Below are 17,802 nucleotides of genomic sequence, written 5' to 3' on the forward strand. Positions count from 1 at the left end.
ACTATTTTAAGATTTTCTGAAAAAATTGTTGTATAACAAAAGCTTCTTTAATACTTTGTATAATTAGAAACATAAACCAAGAAATAAATTATACATTTTACGTTATTAGAAATACAAACGGAGAAATAAATAATATTTGAAAATATAATGATCTCACATATTTTTGGTTCGAAAAATTGCAATAAGCTTATTGTAAATAAATATCAGCTTTTATCAAAGACATCACATGTTTTGTGCTATCTGAATATTATTGCTTCATTTGTCATTGTTTTGAATATTATGTTAAGTCAGCAAGTTGTAAAAAAATATGCATACACAATTTATGTACGTATGCACTTAAAATTTCATTTTTATTGTTCGAGCAAAAAACTGTAAAATGCTACACTCATATGTACATACATACATTTGAATAAAATTATTATTATAAAAGATAAAAATTTGAAAAATTTTTTCCGGTATGTTTACCCCAATGATTTAATAATTATGTATTTAAAATTTATTTCTATATACCGAACTACAATTTTAAATGTTATTCAATTCATATAGGAAGCTTAAAAAAAATTAGTTATTCAGCTTTAAAAAAAATATGTACATACATATTAATGTACTTAAAATTTTTTGCAAATTTTTCCAAACCCTTATAACAATTTTTTTTTTGAAATTTTTCTTAAACTTTTATAATAATGTTTATCTGTTATATATTAAAAATAAAATAAAATTTTTAAAATAATCCAGAAAAAAAATTCGACAATATGCAGGCAAGCATCGATCAAATAACTTTCTGGTTATCAGACTACCACGCCACCCACCAAGTTACGCAGTACCTTGAATTTTCCTTTATAATTCTATATTTTATTCATATTTCGTATAACTCTTCAAAAACCATCCTATTTTACATTATATATATATAGCTACTTCTCAGGTGTCAAAAAGTGCAGCTACTTCTAGAAGGGCTAGAGACAAACGGTATTAGATAGAGTTTTGCCTCTAGGGTTCCAGAAAAACAATTTGGAATATGAAGTTATCGTTTTCTAATATATTATTTGTGATATTTTATGTTCATATATTATTTACTTTAAAAAGACTTACAGGTACATTTATTCATATACACAAGCGATATGTACAATCAAGCTTTTCATTTTTACACTGATTGTTAATTAACATGTATATATTTTTTATACACCCATAGAATTGCCGGGCATATTTATTTCCTCAAACAAGTAAAAACGTTTCAGTGGGTGTAAACCGATTGAATTATACCCTGCACCTTTCATTGTTGTATAGCAATTACTTAAATCTTTGAAACCATTCTAATATTTAAATATTTAAAATAAGCTTTTGGACTTGTATGGGAGCCACTCGAACTTGTCAAGCAATTCCACCAAAACTTCAGAAATATCTTTGACCTATAATCGGACACACAACTGCCAAGTTTCATGAATCTGACTTTATTATTTTTCCAAATATTTAAAATAAGCTTTTGGACTTGTATGGGAGCCACTCGAACCTGTCAAGCAATTCCACCAAAACTTCAGAAATATCTTTGACCTATAATTGGACACACGACTGCCAAGTTTTATGAATCTGACTTTATTATTTTGCCGAATATAAAAAATTTGCTTTTGGAGTTGTATGACAGCCACCCGAACCGGTGCAACTATCTCATTAAAATTTTTAGAGCATATGTAGAATATAATTGAACACATGTATACAAAATTTTATATTTGTACCTTTATTAGTTCTTGAAATAATTAAAATAAACTCTTTGAGTTGTATGGCAGCTACCCGAACTCGTTGTCCGAATTGGCCCAATAACATTAGGGTTCGTCCTTGGCACAAAAGAAAAAACTTGTGAAAGTTTGGTGTCGATTGCGTTATTCGTTTTTGAGTTATCGTGCGATCGGACGGACGGACGGACATGTATAAATCAACGCAGAATTTTACGCTGAGCAAGAATATATATATGTCCATACCGCAGATGACTCCTTCAAGTAGTTACAAACTCCATACCAAAATTAATATACCCTTCACGAAGTGCAGGGTATAATAACGTATTGCTTTAACACTAGTTTTTTTATTTTCAATATTATTTATAATTTATATTTTTTGAAACATAATACGAATTTTGTTTTACCTTTATTTTTTTTTGTTCCTTTATCACTCCTAGTAAGGAGCACATTGTATATTAAGTTATAATATTAAATATAATTTTTACAATGACTTGACCGGGGTTTGAACCCGAGACTCTACGGTTCAAGGATCGTGCACCAATCATAACCAGTGCACCAATGGTCAGATGGTTATGGCACCGATCTATTTATTAATTCACTATTATTTATTAATTTTACATAATTATATTTATTGCTTGTACATCGCTTTGCAGTTGGTCAAAAACTATTCGATAAAAAAAAAATTATAATTTATTTTTTATATTAGCACTTATAATGATATTTACAGATTCAGCCAATGACTTTAAATTTATTCATAATTTGATTGAGAGTGATAATTTGGTTCAATAAGTAGGGATGGTAGATGAAAGTACAAGTTTTGGATATAATAATAATTTTAATGTCTTGTACCTAAATATACAGAATTTACTTTATTCATGTAATGGACACCGGTCTATCTAACCGTCAAATGATTTTTCTCAGTATGAGTGTTAGACCTGTACCGAATAAAAAAGTACAATAAAAGCTCATTTTGGACTATGACTGTATAAATAACGACAATATATGGAACGATTTGAGTAATTATAAAAATTTTGAGAAAAAAGTATACGAGTATACAATAAAAAGCCTGATACTAAAAAAGACACTAAAAATATTTTTACTGAACGACAAGAAGCATGACTGGATGACAACTGAAATTTTGTAGAAAATAAAAATTCGTGATTCGTTTTTTGGATTTAAGGAATAATATCCCAACGATACACATGTACAGGCATTATACAATAAGTACAAAATGGAAGTAAGGAACCTAATTACAAATGAAAAGACAATTTTACTATGGGCTAAAATAGCAAAAAACCCATCGAACAGCAAAAAACTGTGAGATTTTTATAAAAAGGTAATATACAATAAAGGCACAACAGAAAGAAAGATTTGGATTACTTTGCTGAAACATAATGACGAATCAATGCGGTGATATTACAATATACAGTAAAACACGGTTAAGTGGATCACGCTTAAGTGGATTTCACGCTTAATTGCATCAAATTTTCGTGGCTTGTAATTTTTTCGATTTTTTCATATAAAAAAATTCGTTTAAGTGGAATTCGGATAAGTGCACAACACGCTTATCTGCACATATATTTTTTCCCTCATGTAATACTTAATATGTAAATTTATTCGGTTAACTGCACATCCCTGTTTTTATTTAGCATAAATATCAAAAATGAAAAACTACAAAATAAGAAAAGCAACACTATGTAGCTACACAAAATATTTTAGTTTCTGTCATTGTCAAATTTTGAGTGTTGATTTCGATACCAGAAAAAGTATTTATTGAGATTGTAGCATGTGATGACAATCTAGAATGTTACGGTGATTGGACCGACATAGAAATTATAAATGAAGTTCGTTCAAATTTAATAGAAACTAATGAGGAAAACGATGAAGAACTAAATTTTGTGGAAAATTCTGAACCTCCTTCTAAAGTTCTCAAAAAAGAAGCTATAATAGCTCTTTCAACACTTAAACTTTATTTAGAACAAAATAATTTTGAAGATGAATCTAATATACAGAGTATTGAAAATCTTGAGAAAGCATTTTTACAAACGTTAAAAACAAAAACCCAAGCAAAAATCATAAAATATTTTGTGAATAAAAAAAGTTTGAAGTTGTCAATATTATGTTTTCTATTAAGGGAAATTAATTTACCATTGCTATTATTATTTTTATAATGAAGTTAAATGTGCAATTTTTTGATTTTTTGTTGATTCTGAAATAAAATTTTAATTTTTAACTTATAATTAGAACCAGTTTTTAATAAATTCAATTCTTTGACATCAGAGGTAATTTTTTAAGTCGAATTCGTATAAGTGGAAAACACGCTTTAGTGGACAAAATTTTCTTGGCTGATCGATTTCCACTTAACCGTGTTTTACTGTACCTTCAAATATGAATAATTTTTTGTAAACGTAACGGACAGCGTACGTTGTTTACGTAATGATATTGATCACGTGAACAACGACTGTTTCCCCACTCTGACTGATATTATATCTTGGGGTTTCGGGGGTGGGAAATGTGTAGCTTATGTGTTTCTTATTTTTAAAAAGGCGTTCGACTGTGTCGACCACGAAATAATGCTCCTTAAAATGCAAAAAATAAGTTTGCGTAATAACGAGGTTAAACTTTTTGAATCATATCTTGGCAATAGACAGCAAGAGGTCCGTATTAGTGAGATAAAATGGTAGTGAAAATGTGGAGGTTGTAAGAACTTTTAGTTATTTAGGCCTTATAATGGATAGTATACTAAGATTGGACGGGAGCATAAATTCTGTTATAAACAGAATTACATATTCATTTTAAGGCGGTTGCGTAAGTATTTCAATTCTGATGTTCTCTGTTTAATTTATTCATTCTACATATTCTCGCGAATTATATATCTTAACCCTATTTGGTGTGGCGCACAATTAGGTATAATGGAACAAATAGATATCACTCACAAGAAGGCCTTAAAATCGATTCATCAAAATTTTTCCCTTCCAACCAGTTGTATTCGTATCGATATATGAGCTTGGCGAATATATGTAAACAGCAACTTTATATGGTGGCATTTAAAATTAAAATTATACTAACTAGGAACATTGACGCACATGGGCATAACACTCGAAATAGATTTAACTTTTATTTAAGTTTATTCAAAACAAATAATAGGAAAAACAATTGTCTAAAAATTTATAATAATTTACCAAATGACTTCAAATTAATAGGAATACTTAAAAAAATAAAGTTGGGTCAAACCAATGGTTTGTATTGTAGCACTTTTCCCTTCAACAAGTGAAAATTCTGCTTTTAAATACAGTCTATGTATACCTATCAAACTATTAAAATTATTTTCATTCATATACAAAACTATTTCTAGAATTGCATATATTTAGGATGACGCATATATGCAGTCTTTGAAATAAAGAAAAAATTAATATAAAAAGGGGTTAACATAATGCTCGATTTTAAGGTTTAATTATGTGAGTTAAGAAAAATAATTATATTTTTTAATTTCATGGAATTTACCGTTAGCTTTTTGCGTTTATAAAAATTTGGAAAAGCTTGCGGTTTCGGAAATATAAGGTGTCAAAAATTCAAATTTTACGAATTTCAAGAGGTGATAACTTGAGAGGGGGTGGAGATAGAAAAAAATTTTCTTCTAACGAAATGAATTATTTGTTAATGTCTAAAAGCTCCTAAAATTTCAAGCTTCTACAGGCTGGGGTCTAGAAGAAAAATGACATCAAAAATTTGGAAAAAACGGACTTTAGATAACGGTAAATTTGAACGGCCATTTTGTTTTTCTAAAGTTTAACTATAGTATATCGCGCTAGGGGAAGCAAGCCGCTGCCTTTATGCGTTTGCAAAATTTCAAAAATGCTTATGGTTTCATTGCAACAAATATTTAAAAAAGGCCATTTTTAGGGTTTTGGGGGGGTATAACTTCTAGAGGGGGGGAGATAAGTAAAAATTTTGTTCTACGGAAATAAGTTTCTAGTGAAGATCTATGTACGTATGAAATTTCAGCTTTCTATCTTAAAGGGTGTAGAAGTTTTGTAAACAAAAAAAGTGTCCACGGACGGACGGACGGACGGACGGACTGACGGACGGACGGACGGACGGACGGACGGACGGACGGACGGACGGACGGACAGAGTGAAACTAATAAGCACTTTTTTCAAAAAATTTTTTGGAAAAGTGCTAAAAATGAAAAACTTTACAATAAATAATTCAAATAATAATAGTAATTATATTTTTTGTCACCATTATTAAATGTGGTAAATTAAATTCATCCTACATAATATCATGAATTTCTATCAATTTTATGAAATATTGTAGACATAAAACAAATGATAAAACCATACAGCTAAGGCTAAACTAACTTTTTTATTTTTTTTAATATTTTTATTTTCAATTTCATAATTGTAAATTATTTTAGTCTTTAAAATAATGAAAGAAAAACCTATTTTTTGTTAAACTTAGTATAACAATAAAGACAAAATATCTGATGTGGTCAGCACATGAACCGACCGCATTGTATGTTGTGTAGTTAAGTGAAAGGGTTACAAAATATTATAAAAATGTCTTTTAAATACTTCTTTCCAATTTTTAGGTAAGCTTATAGCTAATATACCTAGAAAAATGTAAATTTGGCTGTTAGTAGAGTTTCGCATTGTACTACCCGAATTCCCTGAAATGCTTGCCAGTTAATCAGAATTCAAATATTAAATTTCAAGAAATTTAATATTTCCGTTCCGTAGATATGGTGAAAAATGTAAAATCGGCCCGCAAATCAATTTTCGAGCCCTGATCTTTCCAAAAAATTTATATGTTCATTGTTTTAATACGAGGAATTCAAGTATTAAATTTCAAAGAAATCAGTCAGTTATATCCCTTTATATAGGCAAAAATGTATATTTGGCCCGTAGTAAACGTCCAGTTGCTAATGCCTGATTTCTTCCTTAGAAAACTTATATATGAAATTTCAAGTACTGTTGAATATTTTCTTCATAATGATCAATAATGTAAAACAGACCCGTTAAAAAGTTCAATTCCCGAGGCCTGATATATCCATAAAGTTGATCATTCCGTGCCATAGTCGGAATAAACTTACATATAAAATTTCATCAAAATCGGTTCAGCAGAAGCACACAGACCGACAGGTTGCTAAAAATATTTTACTTACACTTCCCTACTATGGAGAAGTGCATTCCCACCGAAAACTCGATATGCAAAATTTGTTGCCATCACATAACCTACCTATTGTTTACGCAATACGGTCGGTAAAAAATAAAATGTTCAGGTTTTTTTGTATGACTTTCTTAGTCTATAACAATTATCGCAATTACGTGGCACGCGTGCCAAGATTGGCACGATTCGAAACTTTGCTGGCACGCGTAATGCGTATATGAAAATTAATTTTTTTTAAAAAAAAAGTTTTTTTATTTATTTTGTTACTTTCCAAAATACAATGTTCTTATTTTTAATTTTTTTTTCAACAAAAATATAATTGCGCTTAAATTCAGTACAAAAAATATTATTAAAAACATAATTTCTATTTTGGTTTCAAATTTGAATTTGAATTTTGACTGTTATCCCAATTTTTTAAACCAAGGTTAATAAAGTGTTACTAGGTTATCTCTTCAATTTTTTGTCAAAAAAGCATGACGTCATCGTGGCTGCCATTGTTTTTATTTACATTGAAGATTTGTAAATTTGCAAAAAATTTGTTCACTTTTTTAATTTCAAACAAAAAGCCAAAAACTTTCTTTAAATAATTTTATTATTTTAAAAAGGTTTTTTCAATTTTTGATTTTGAGGAATAGATTCATATTTTGAAAAAACACATCTTTTTTGGCACGATACATAAAATCTTATTTACCACTGGTCTATAAAATAGTTTCTGATAAAACCAAGAAACACAAAACCAGAAAAAAAATACAGAAATAAGTAAGAGAACCATATTTTTCAGAAACTGAAAATAAAAGAAGACTTTTTTTATTTTGGGCACAAAATAAAGATAAAAACAGTAAAAACAAAATGTAAAAAAAATGAAGAAAAATTTAAAATTTAATATTTTGAGGATTTTAAAAAAATATTTAAATAATTTTAAAAATGATGTTGATAAATTTTATGCTAATGATGTCGATTTTTATACCCTGCACTTCGTGAAGGGTATATTAACTTTGGTATGGAGTTTGTAACTACTTGAAGGAGTCATCTGCGATATGGACATATATATATATTCTTGCTCAGCGTAAAATTCTGCGTCGATTTAGACATGTCCGTCCGTCCGTCCGTCCGTCCGTCCGATCGCACGATAACTCAAAAACGAATAATGCAATCGATACCAAACTTTCACAAGTTTTTGCTTTTGTGCCAAGGACGAACTCTATTGTTATTGGACTAATTCGGACAACGGGTTCGGGTAGCTGCCATACAACTCAAAGAGTTTATTTTAAATATTTCGAAAACTAATAAAGCTATAAATATAAAATTTTGTATACATATGTCCAATTATATTCTACACATGCTCTAAAAATTATAATGGGATAGCTGCACCGGTTCGGGTGGCTGCCATACAACTCCAATAGCAAATTTTTTATATTCGGCAAAATAATAAAGTCAGATTCATGAAACTTGGCAGTCATGTGTCCAATTATAGGTGAAATATATTTCTGAAGTTTTAGAAGAATTGCTTGACAGGTTCGGGTACCTTCCATACAACTCCAGAAGCTAATTTTAAATATTTGGCAAAATAATAAAGTTAGATTCATGAAACTTGGCAGTTGCGTGTCCGATTGTAGATCAGATATATTTGTGAAGTTTTAGTGGAATTGCTTGAGAGGTTCGGATACTTGCCATACAACTCCAAAAGCTTATTTTAAATATTTGCAAAAATAATAAAGTCAGATTCATGAAAATTGGCAGTTGTATGTCGAGTTATAGGTCAGATATATTTCTGAAGTTTTGGTGGGATTGCTTGGCAGGTTCGAGTAGCTCCCATACAAGTCTAAAAGCTTATTCTTAATATTTGGAAAAATAATAAAGTCAGATTCATGAAACTTGGCAGTTGTGTGTCCGATTGTAGATCAGATATATTTGTGAGGTTTTAGTGGAATTGCTTGACAGGTTCGGGTACTTGCCATACAACTCCAAAAGCTTATTTTAAATATTTGGAAAAATAATAAAGTCAGATTCATGAAACTTGGCACTTGTATGTCGAGTTACAGGTCAGATATATTTCTGAAGTTTTGATGGAATTGCTTGACAGGTTCGATTAGATACCATACAAGCCTAAAAGCTTATTGTTAATATTTGGAAAAATAATAAAGTCAGATTCATGAAACTTGGCAGTAGGATGTCCAATTATAGGTCAGACATATCCGTGAAGTTTCTATAGAATGACTTCACGGGTTTGTGTAATTGCTACACAATAACGAAAGGTGCAGGGTATAATTCAATCGGTTTATACCGACTGAAACGTTTTTACTTGTTTTTAATTTCAATTTGCATCATTTATTGTTAGCTTTCATTAATAGAAATTAAAAAACTTGACGTTTCGCAAATATGTATATGCTGCCAAAAATGCGACTTTTACAAACTTGGATAGGCGAAAACTGAAAATATTCGAGGGGGCGGAGTTGGAAATTTTTTTTTGTTATAACAAATTATAATCTGCACATTCTCTTCATTATAATTTAGTTTTAGTAATAAAGAACAAAAAGTAATGAAATGAAAGATCTCTGACACTGACAAATATTCAAATGTAAAATGAAAAAAGTAAATAGAAAAGGAGTAACCTAATTGTGAAGTCTATAAAACTGCTTTTCAGCACTTTTCCAAAAAATTTTGGAAAAATGTGGTTATTAATTTCACGTCATGTTTAAAAAACTTCTGCACCATTGAAGATAGAAACCCGAAATTTTATATACACTAAAAACTAATTTTTGTAGAACAAAATTTTTATCTATCTCCGCCACCAGTAAAAGTTATACCCCTTCCCCAAACCCTAAAAATGCCATTTTTCAACTATTCATTGTAGTAGAACCATATGCATTTTTCAAATTTTGCAAACGCTGAAAAGCAGTTTGTTGCATCTTCTATCGTGGCATATTATACCTGAACTTAAAAAAAAAAATGGCCGTGAAAATATACTGTTATCTAAAATCCGTTTTTCCACATTTTTTATGTTCTTTTTCTCCAAAACTCCAGGTTGTTAGAGCATGAAATTTTAACAGCTTTCAGACGTTAACAAACAGTTCTCAAGTTATTGCCTCTTGAAATTTGTAAAATTTGAATATTTGGCACCTTATATTGCAAAACCACAAGTTTTTCAAATTTCTATAAGCGCAGAAAGATACCGGTTAATTATATGCCATTAAGATATATAATTATTTTCTTAATTCACACAACTAACCCTTAAAATCGAGCATTATGTTAACCCCTCTTTAAATTAACTTTATTTGTTTCTAAAAATTAATAAACCGCTCATCCTAAATATATGTAATTCTACAAATAATTTCATATATGGACGAAAATAATGACCGACCGCAATGTGTATACGATAGGTAGGTTATGTGATATCAACAAATTTAGCATATCGAGTTTTCGCTGGGAACGCACTTCTCCATGGTAGGGAAGTGTAAATAAACCATTTTTAGTAACCTGTCGTGTACGCTTGTATCTCAAGTTCGGCTCAACCGATTTCGATGAAATTTTATATGTAAGTTTATTTCGACTATGGCACGGATTTATCAATTTTTGGAATATATCAAACCTCAGAACTGCACTTTTAAGCGGGCCTGTTTACATTTTTGATCATTATATTTTGATTTTGAAGAAAATATTCAACCGATTTACATGCCCGCGAAGCCTCCTAACTTTTGGAAGAAATCAGGCACCAGTAACTAAATGTTTACTACCAGCCAAATATACATTTTTGCGTATATATAAAGACAAATAATCAACCGATTTCATTGGAATTTAATATTTAAATTCTTCGTATTAAAACATTGAACCTATACATTTTATTGAAAGATCAGGGCTCGGAAACTGATTTGAGGGCCGATGTTACATTTTTCACCATATCTACGGAACGAATTGATTGATTTTCTTGAAATTCGATATTTGAGTTCTGGTTGCTACCGAAACTAACTGACAAGCATTTCAGGGAATTCGGGTGGTGTGCGAAACTCTACTAAGAGCCAAATTTACATTAATAGTGTAGTAGGTACACATAGATTGTTTTTAAAAGCAGTATTTTCACTCGCTGAAGTAAAAAATGCTACAATATAAACCATTGGTTTGACTTAACTTTATTTAAAGTGTCCTTCATTGTTGTAAAATCTAAATCGTCTTTATATTTATTCTCAAGGCGCAGCATTCTGTGTAGCGGCTCGTGCATACCAGAATTAGTCTTATGAAAGGCTACAACAAAAAGATTCGACGTGCCAGATCTCACATTAATGTTAATAACTTTGCTCAAAATGTCGTCCATATGAGCTCCGATATTTTCTCAAAGGTCAATAAGCTTTAATCTACATTCATAAAGAGGCAAAGCAAATCTAAATAAATTTTTTAAATTGCTTCAATTCCAACTCATACCGTATGGACACACGGGTCTTGTTCTTCTTCCATTAGTTGGATTTTCATACTACGTTTTGTCCCTCCTTCCCATATACTTAATTTGTAGTTTTTTAGTTCTGAAATTTCTGTTTTCTTTTTTGAATCCAAAATTTTTTGAGGTGAACATTTGAATCTACTAACACAAGGAAAAATTTTTTTGTTTTTTAATTTTATTTTTATCATTTATTCATTGGATTTTGAATGATTCAGATCTAACTAAATTGCAATACCAAACGGAAAAACAGCTATTTGTAACAATTATTTGTAAAGAATTTTTGATTACGAAGCTAACAACGTAGATGGCTTTTATAAGCCCAATTTGCAATATCTTTTTTTATAACAATATACAGAATAATATAAAATAGAAATTGTGTTTTGGAATACATTATTCATAAAAAATTTTAAAATACACACAAGTGGGATCAGTATAATCACTATTTCAATAAATCTGTTAAAATCATAATTTACTATTTTTAGATCTATTGTAAACTCTTTGTTTAAACTAATATATGTAAAAAAAGTACTAAAATCATAAAATGTACTTGCAAGTGTCAACTTGCTTTTTTTTCAGCACCACAGCACTTCATTTCAGTTTCACTTAAATTGACAATACGATAAGCTCTTAGGTTTTTAATATTCCAGTGCAAAAAGCCATAAAGTTAAGATCGCTAAAAAAACTAAGCCAAAAAAATTAAGATCGCCAAAAAAAAGTAAGTGAGGCAAAGTTTTCGTTAAGAATAAAAAAAGGGTAAAATTACGGTTGATACTGAATATTGAAGAAAAGTGCTTTTGTTTCTTATTTGCTTAATTTGTTGATAATTTAAAATAATAAGAAGTGAGAATCGTAAAAATAAAAGCATTAAATTTTGTAAACGTAAGATAAAAATTCAATAGTAAATAAAGTTGGGTCAAACCAATGGTTTGTATTAATAATTGAAATTGATTATAAAGAGCTACATTTTCCATTAATTTTCTAAATAATGGTCTACATATATGCAATAGTGGTCAAAAGTTTTAACATTGTAAAGATAAAGTTTAAAACAGGGCATTATCAAATTTGATAGTTAGTTCAAGTAGCATTAAAATAAAAGTTTTTGTAAAAAGAAAAATTTTTTTCATACATGTTCATTTACGTTTCAACCTGATACCTGAAAATAACGGATTATTTTCTTAGTATACCCACGCGAAAATCGCCTGATGCCAAGATTGTGGGTGCTAGAAAGAGATAGCTGCACCATAAAATTTTATGTAATATAGTAGCATACCTACTTGTAGTAATATAAAAGAAAAAAAAACACTAAAGAAGCTAAAAATTGCATTTTTGTTAAAGAAGAAAAAATTTATTTTTAACTGTTGATATCATTCAGCATAATTGTTTTTCTAATTCAAAATAAATTGTGAGAATGGATTGAAATTATTTACAAAAAAAGTGTTTTTCTGTTGCATAGTAAGAAATTATAGTAAAATGTAAATAGGAAAATAAGAGCGAAAAAATCAAAAATTGTAATAAGAAAAAAAAAATCTGATGTAGCCAGCACATAACTGACCGCAATCGGTATTGTCTAGATTAGTAAAAGTGTTACAGAATATAAAAAAATTTCTGTTAATACTTTTTTCCACTTTTTAGAACATTAGTAAGTTTATAATTAACATACCTAGAAAAATGTCAATTTGGCTCTTAGTAGAGTTTTTCTTTGTGCCACCAGAATTCCCTGAAATACTCGTCAGTTGGTTTCGGTAACAACCAGAGCTCAAGTATTAAATTTCAAGAAATTCCAATAATTCGTTCCGTAGATATGGTAAAAAATGTAAAATCGGCCCGCAGATCTGTTTTCGAACCCTGATCTTTCCAAAAAATTTATTTAATACGAAGAATTTAAATATTAAATTCCAATGAAATCGGTTGATTATTTGTCTTTATATATGTACGCAAACATGTATATTTGGCTGGTAGTAAACATCTAGTTACTGATGCCTGATTTGTTCCAAAAGTTAGGAGGATCTAGATAAATATGAATTTAATAAATTGATTTTTATTCTATAAAAATAATTAGTAAAGTCTATGAAAAGTTTTGGTAAAAATAAAAATCTTTTTTCTTTTTGAAAAAAATAATTTTCGTAAAATTTGAAATATTTTAACCACATAATGAAATAACATTGAACTAATGCCATATATCTATAAGGCCACCAAGCTCAGAGAGCAAACCAAAAATAAATTCCAAATTTTCATGGAGTGCTAGAATTTATAGATAGAATGCTAAAAATAGAAGGGGTGCTAGAATTTATTTGTGTGAAGGAAATTGATCAATATTTTTAGCCCTACTGATTCTATATATTTTTTTTAAATTTAATTTTTAAATTTCAAAAAAATCGATTAGTAAATTCCATTTGAAAAATGCATTAAAAAAAATATTGCAATTTTTAGTGCAGACAACCTTTCTTGTCTTCGAAATGGAGGGGTACTGAATTACAGAGTAAAATTTTTGAATAAAAAATTTAATTTAAAAAGAAATTTAAAAGAAAAGATTATAATAATCTAGATGGCTTTTAAAACCCTACTAAATAAAGTCAGTGTCACAAAGAATACTCAAAAATAAAAAAAAAATAAAAAAATATTTAAATCGACATAGTTCAAAAAGAAAACATTAAGAATATTATTTTTGTAATTTTTTCCGATTAAAAATTTCGGAAAATACTTTCGGCTTGGTGACCTGATAGACATATATGGCATTAACTATAAGAATTTAGTATTATAATAATTCAATATCGTATTTTGAACTATTGTTATATTCTGTGTAATTCACTACTATGATCTGAATTTATTTAAATCAAAAAAAACTTTATCAACACGATAAAAAAAGATCTAATGTGGTCAACACAATGTGTATTGTCTAGTTAAGTAAAAGTGTTGCAAAAATTTCTGTTAAACACTTCTTTCCAATTTTTAGGTCATTAGAAAGCTTATAGTTAACATACCTAGAAAAATGTAAATTTGGCTCTTAGTAAAGTTTCGCTTTGTGCCGCCTGAATTCCCTGAAATGCTCACCAGTTAGTTTCGGTAATAACCAGAACTAAAATATCGAGTTCCAAGAAATTCAATCAATTCGTTCCGTAGAAATGGTAAAAAATATACACACACCGACAAACAGATCGACAGACCGACAGGTTACTAAAAATGGTTTATTTACATTTCTCTACCATGGAGAAGTGCGTTCCCACCGAAAACTCGATATAGAAACAGCCATCACATAACTTACCTCTTGTATACACAATACGATCGGTAAAAAAAATAAATAATAAAATAATTTTACATTTTAATGCATACTTATAATAATATAAGTAAGTTAAATATATATAATTTGATACATACTTATAAGTTTCTAATTTAAAACCTAGATATAATTTTTGATCTAAGTAGTTAATTTGAACTTATGCTATTTTTTATTATTAAATTTTTATTTCGGTTGTGAGTATTTAATTTTAAAATAAAAATTTTTATTAAATAATTTCAAAATTTTCGAATTTCAAATATTAATTAAACAAATTTTAATAACATCATAATTATAATGAAATTAATTTTTGCACTATTTGGAATCTGCAGTAATGTAAGTAAGTCATTTTCATTCATTATTTTATTATATGGAAGATCTTAAAGGTCTACCAATATCTCAACTCCAAAAAATATTGAAAGAAAAGGGTCTATCTACTATATACATACTCGTATAAAAGAAAAATCGATTTGATAGAACGTTTGTTAGCTAAATTTTTGGAAAAGTCTGACAAATCTGAATCAAGTGAAGACAGTTTTAAAGATACATTAAGCGCAGTTATTGAAAAAAAGATAAAGAAAATAAAAGTTAAGAAGAAAATAAAGGTCAAGATAATTTAAGCAAAGGCAAGGTAATTGAAAACGAAGAAAAGTTAAAACCACCAATCATAAGTGTAATTTTTAATGATGTAATTGATTCGTTAGAAACATTTTCTGAAGAAAAAAGAAAAATTGTGAAATTTGGATTACAAAATTCGAAGAGATAGCAAATATGTGTTCGTGGAATGCTACAAGGCTTTTATCAGGTGCAGCTAAACTGGCAATAGAATTCAGCACAGATATTGCAACTTAGGCTAAGTTGAAGCTGCTAATGATAATAGAAGTTTTTAGCAAAATTAATTTAGAAATTAACCTAAATTTCCCCGTTGGCAAGGAGGTGCCTGCTGTTTTAAATGCGTTTGGAAATATTTCTCCAAATTGTCCAAATTGTTCAAGTAATATTAAACAAGTAATTGGTAAAGTTAATCGAATTTATAAATATCATAAGCATATTGAAGTTAATGTTGAAGATCATTTAATGCATGGATTCGTGGATAATGGAAGCGATGTTTCGTTAATGAAGAAATCAATTATGAATAGATTTACCTGATATTTGAAGGATTTCGGAGGTGAAAGCAAGAAGACATTGGGATCATTGGTTAATAATTAAATCTGGTTCCATTACAATTGTGACAAATGATACTAACGAAAAAATTAACATCAGTGAAAAAAATATTTGTGCTATAGTAGTGGAAGATATTCAAAATAAAGATGAAAACAGCCTACATGAAGTAGAAAATCAAGTAATGAGAGGAAAATTTTACAATGTAATAAAAAACGACAAAACTGATAATGTAAAAGAACCGTGTATTAAAATGAGGATATGTCTGACTGACGAAACACCAATTTATCAGAGTTTAGCAGTTAAAGGAAGAGAAGTGGTAACGCAATAAGTTGAGGAATGATTACAACAAAATACAATGAGACACATCAATTATAGAAAAATAATTGAAAAAATATTAAGAGATCGTTATCCACTACCAAATGTGGAAGAAGCATTAGAAAAACTTTATGATTGAACGGCTTTCTCAATATTCGATTTAAAAAAAAAGGCTTCTTCGACGTAGACACTAAAGAGACCAGTCGAAAATATATACATCCTTTGTTATTCCTGAGAGCCAATACAATTGCTCAAGGCACCATATGGCCTTTGAAATTTCCTGATTATTTCTAGTAAAGGTGAAAAAAATAATTTGGACAAGTTAAGTGTTAAGTTTTAGTTCTAGTAAAAAGTCATGGCTTGATCAAAAAAATGGTCAAAATGCAAGTTTATGAAAAGAGGCGTAGAATTTCTCGGACATATTATTTTAAGCGGTAGTACGAAACCTTCAAACGGAAAGTTTAAGAATTTTGTAGAAAATGTTTTACAGTTAAGTATTTTGTAGAGCCTTTAAATAATAAGCAACTTCAAACTTTCCTAGGTTTAACCAGTTTTTTTAGAAAGTTAATTTCTCACTATTCGGGCATTGCACGCTCTTTGGCCATTTTTCTGAAAATAGACGTAAAATTTCGTTTCAGTTATGAACAATCACAAGCATTTATCAAATTAAAGAAACTATTATGTGAAGTTATTTAATCCTTCCTTCGAAACCCAGCCCCACACTGATGCCAGTTCCTGTAGTTGCAGTGCAGTTTTACTGTAAAAACATGAAGCTAAGCTCCATATAGTATTTTATCTAAGTTTTAAATCAACTCCAATGGAATGAAATTATACACCAATTACGAACACGAAGTATTAGCAGTAGTAAAAATCGAGAAATTGATAATTTATCTTTTGGTTTTACACTTTAAAATTTATACAGACTGTAAGGCTTTCCAGTGTACCATGAAGAAAAAAGACTTGTGTCCTTAAGTAGCCAGATGGACTATGCACTTACAAGAATTTAATTGTGAAGTATTACACAGATCAGATAAAAGCATGTTGCATGTAGATGCGCTAAGTCATTTTCCTTCAGTTATACAGATTGACAATGGTATTTTACATCGTTTTAAGAAAAGCCAAGAAAATGATGATTATTGCAAATTAGTATTAACAATTTTAAAAGCAAGGACTTATGAAAATTTCGAAACACGTAGTGGCGTTCTATATAAGTTAATTGAAGTAGATTATATTTTAGTAGTGCGTAAAGCTTTGCAGTCAGAAATAATTCGCACAATTCATGGAAGGGGTCATATTAATAGCAAACAAATAGAAGTAATTGTTAAGAGAGAGCTTTTCATACCAAATTTGCAGTCGAAAGTTCACAAAGTTTTAAGTAATTGTATCTCGGCATTTTATCATCAAATAAGAAATTTAAAGTGGACGGTTTTCCTAGCCCGATAGAAAAATCCAGGGTACCCTTACATATTTACCACGTCGACCATTTGTGGCCATTACCATCTACAGCTAAGAATTATAAGTACTTATTTATTTTTTGTTATGGGCGCTTTTATTATGTTTTCTTACTAACTTTCAGTTAGTTTGAAGTCATTTAAAAGTTGGAGTTATAGCAAGAAATATTCGTAATCCATTTCGCAATATAAGCGATAGAGTAACGTCTAATTCTTTTGAGGAATATTGTCAAACCAGCTCTATACATAATACGCTGATTATTACTG

At 29.2% G+C, this 17,802-nt stretch overlaps 2 protein-coding genes across 2 annotated transcripts in view; both read right to left on the reverse strand.

The window, feature by feature from the left end:
- The window catches only part of LOC129616468 (uncharacterized), a 210,737-nt gene that overhangs the window by 176,536 nt on the left and 16,399 nt on the right, over positions 1–17,802 (reverse strand). The gene's annotated exons all lie outside the window — the stretch shown is intronic.
- The window catches only part of LOC129616470 (uncharacterized), a 68,584-nt gene continuing 64,095 nt past the window's right edge, over positions 13,314–17,802 (reverse strand). The window contains exon 5 of the mRNA XM_055532109.1: positions 13,314–13,338. Coding sequence (XP_055388084.1) covers positions 13,329–13,338 — 10 coding nt within the window. The 3' untranslated portion in view covers positions 13,314–13,328. The remainder of the gene's footprint in view (positions 13,339–17,802) is intronic.

This window comes from Condylostylus longicornis, unplaced genomic scaffold (assembly GCF_029603195.1).
Source record: "Condylostylus longicornis isolate FDR11 unplaced genomic scaffold, ASM2960319v2 ptg000216l, whole genome shotgun sequence".
Lineage (NCBI taxonomy): Eukaryota > Metazoa > Arthropoda > Insecta > Diptera > Dolichopodidae > Condylostylus > Condylostylus longicornis.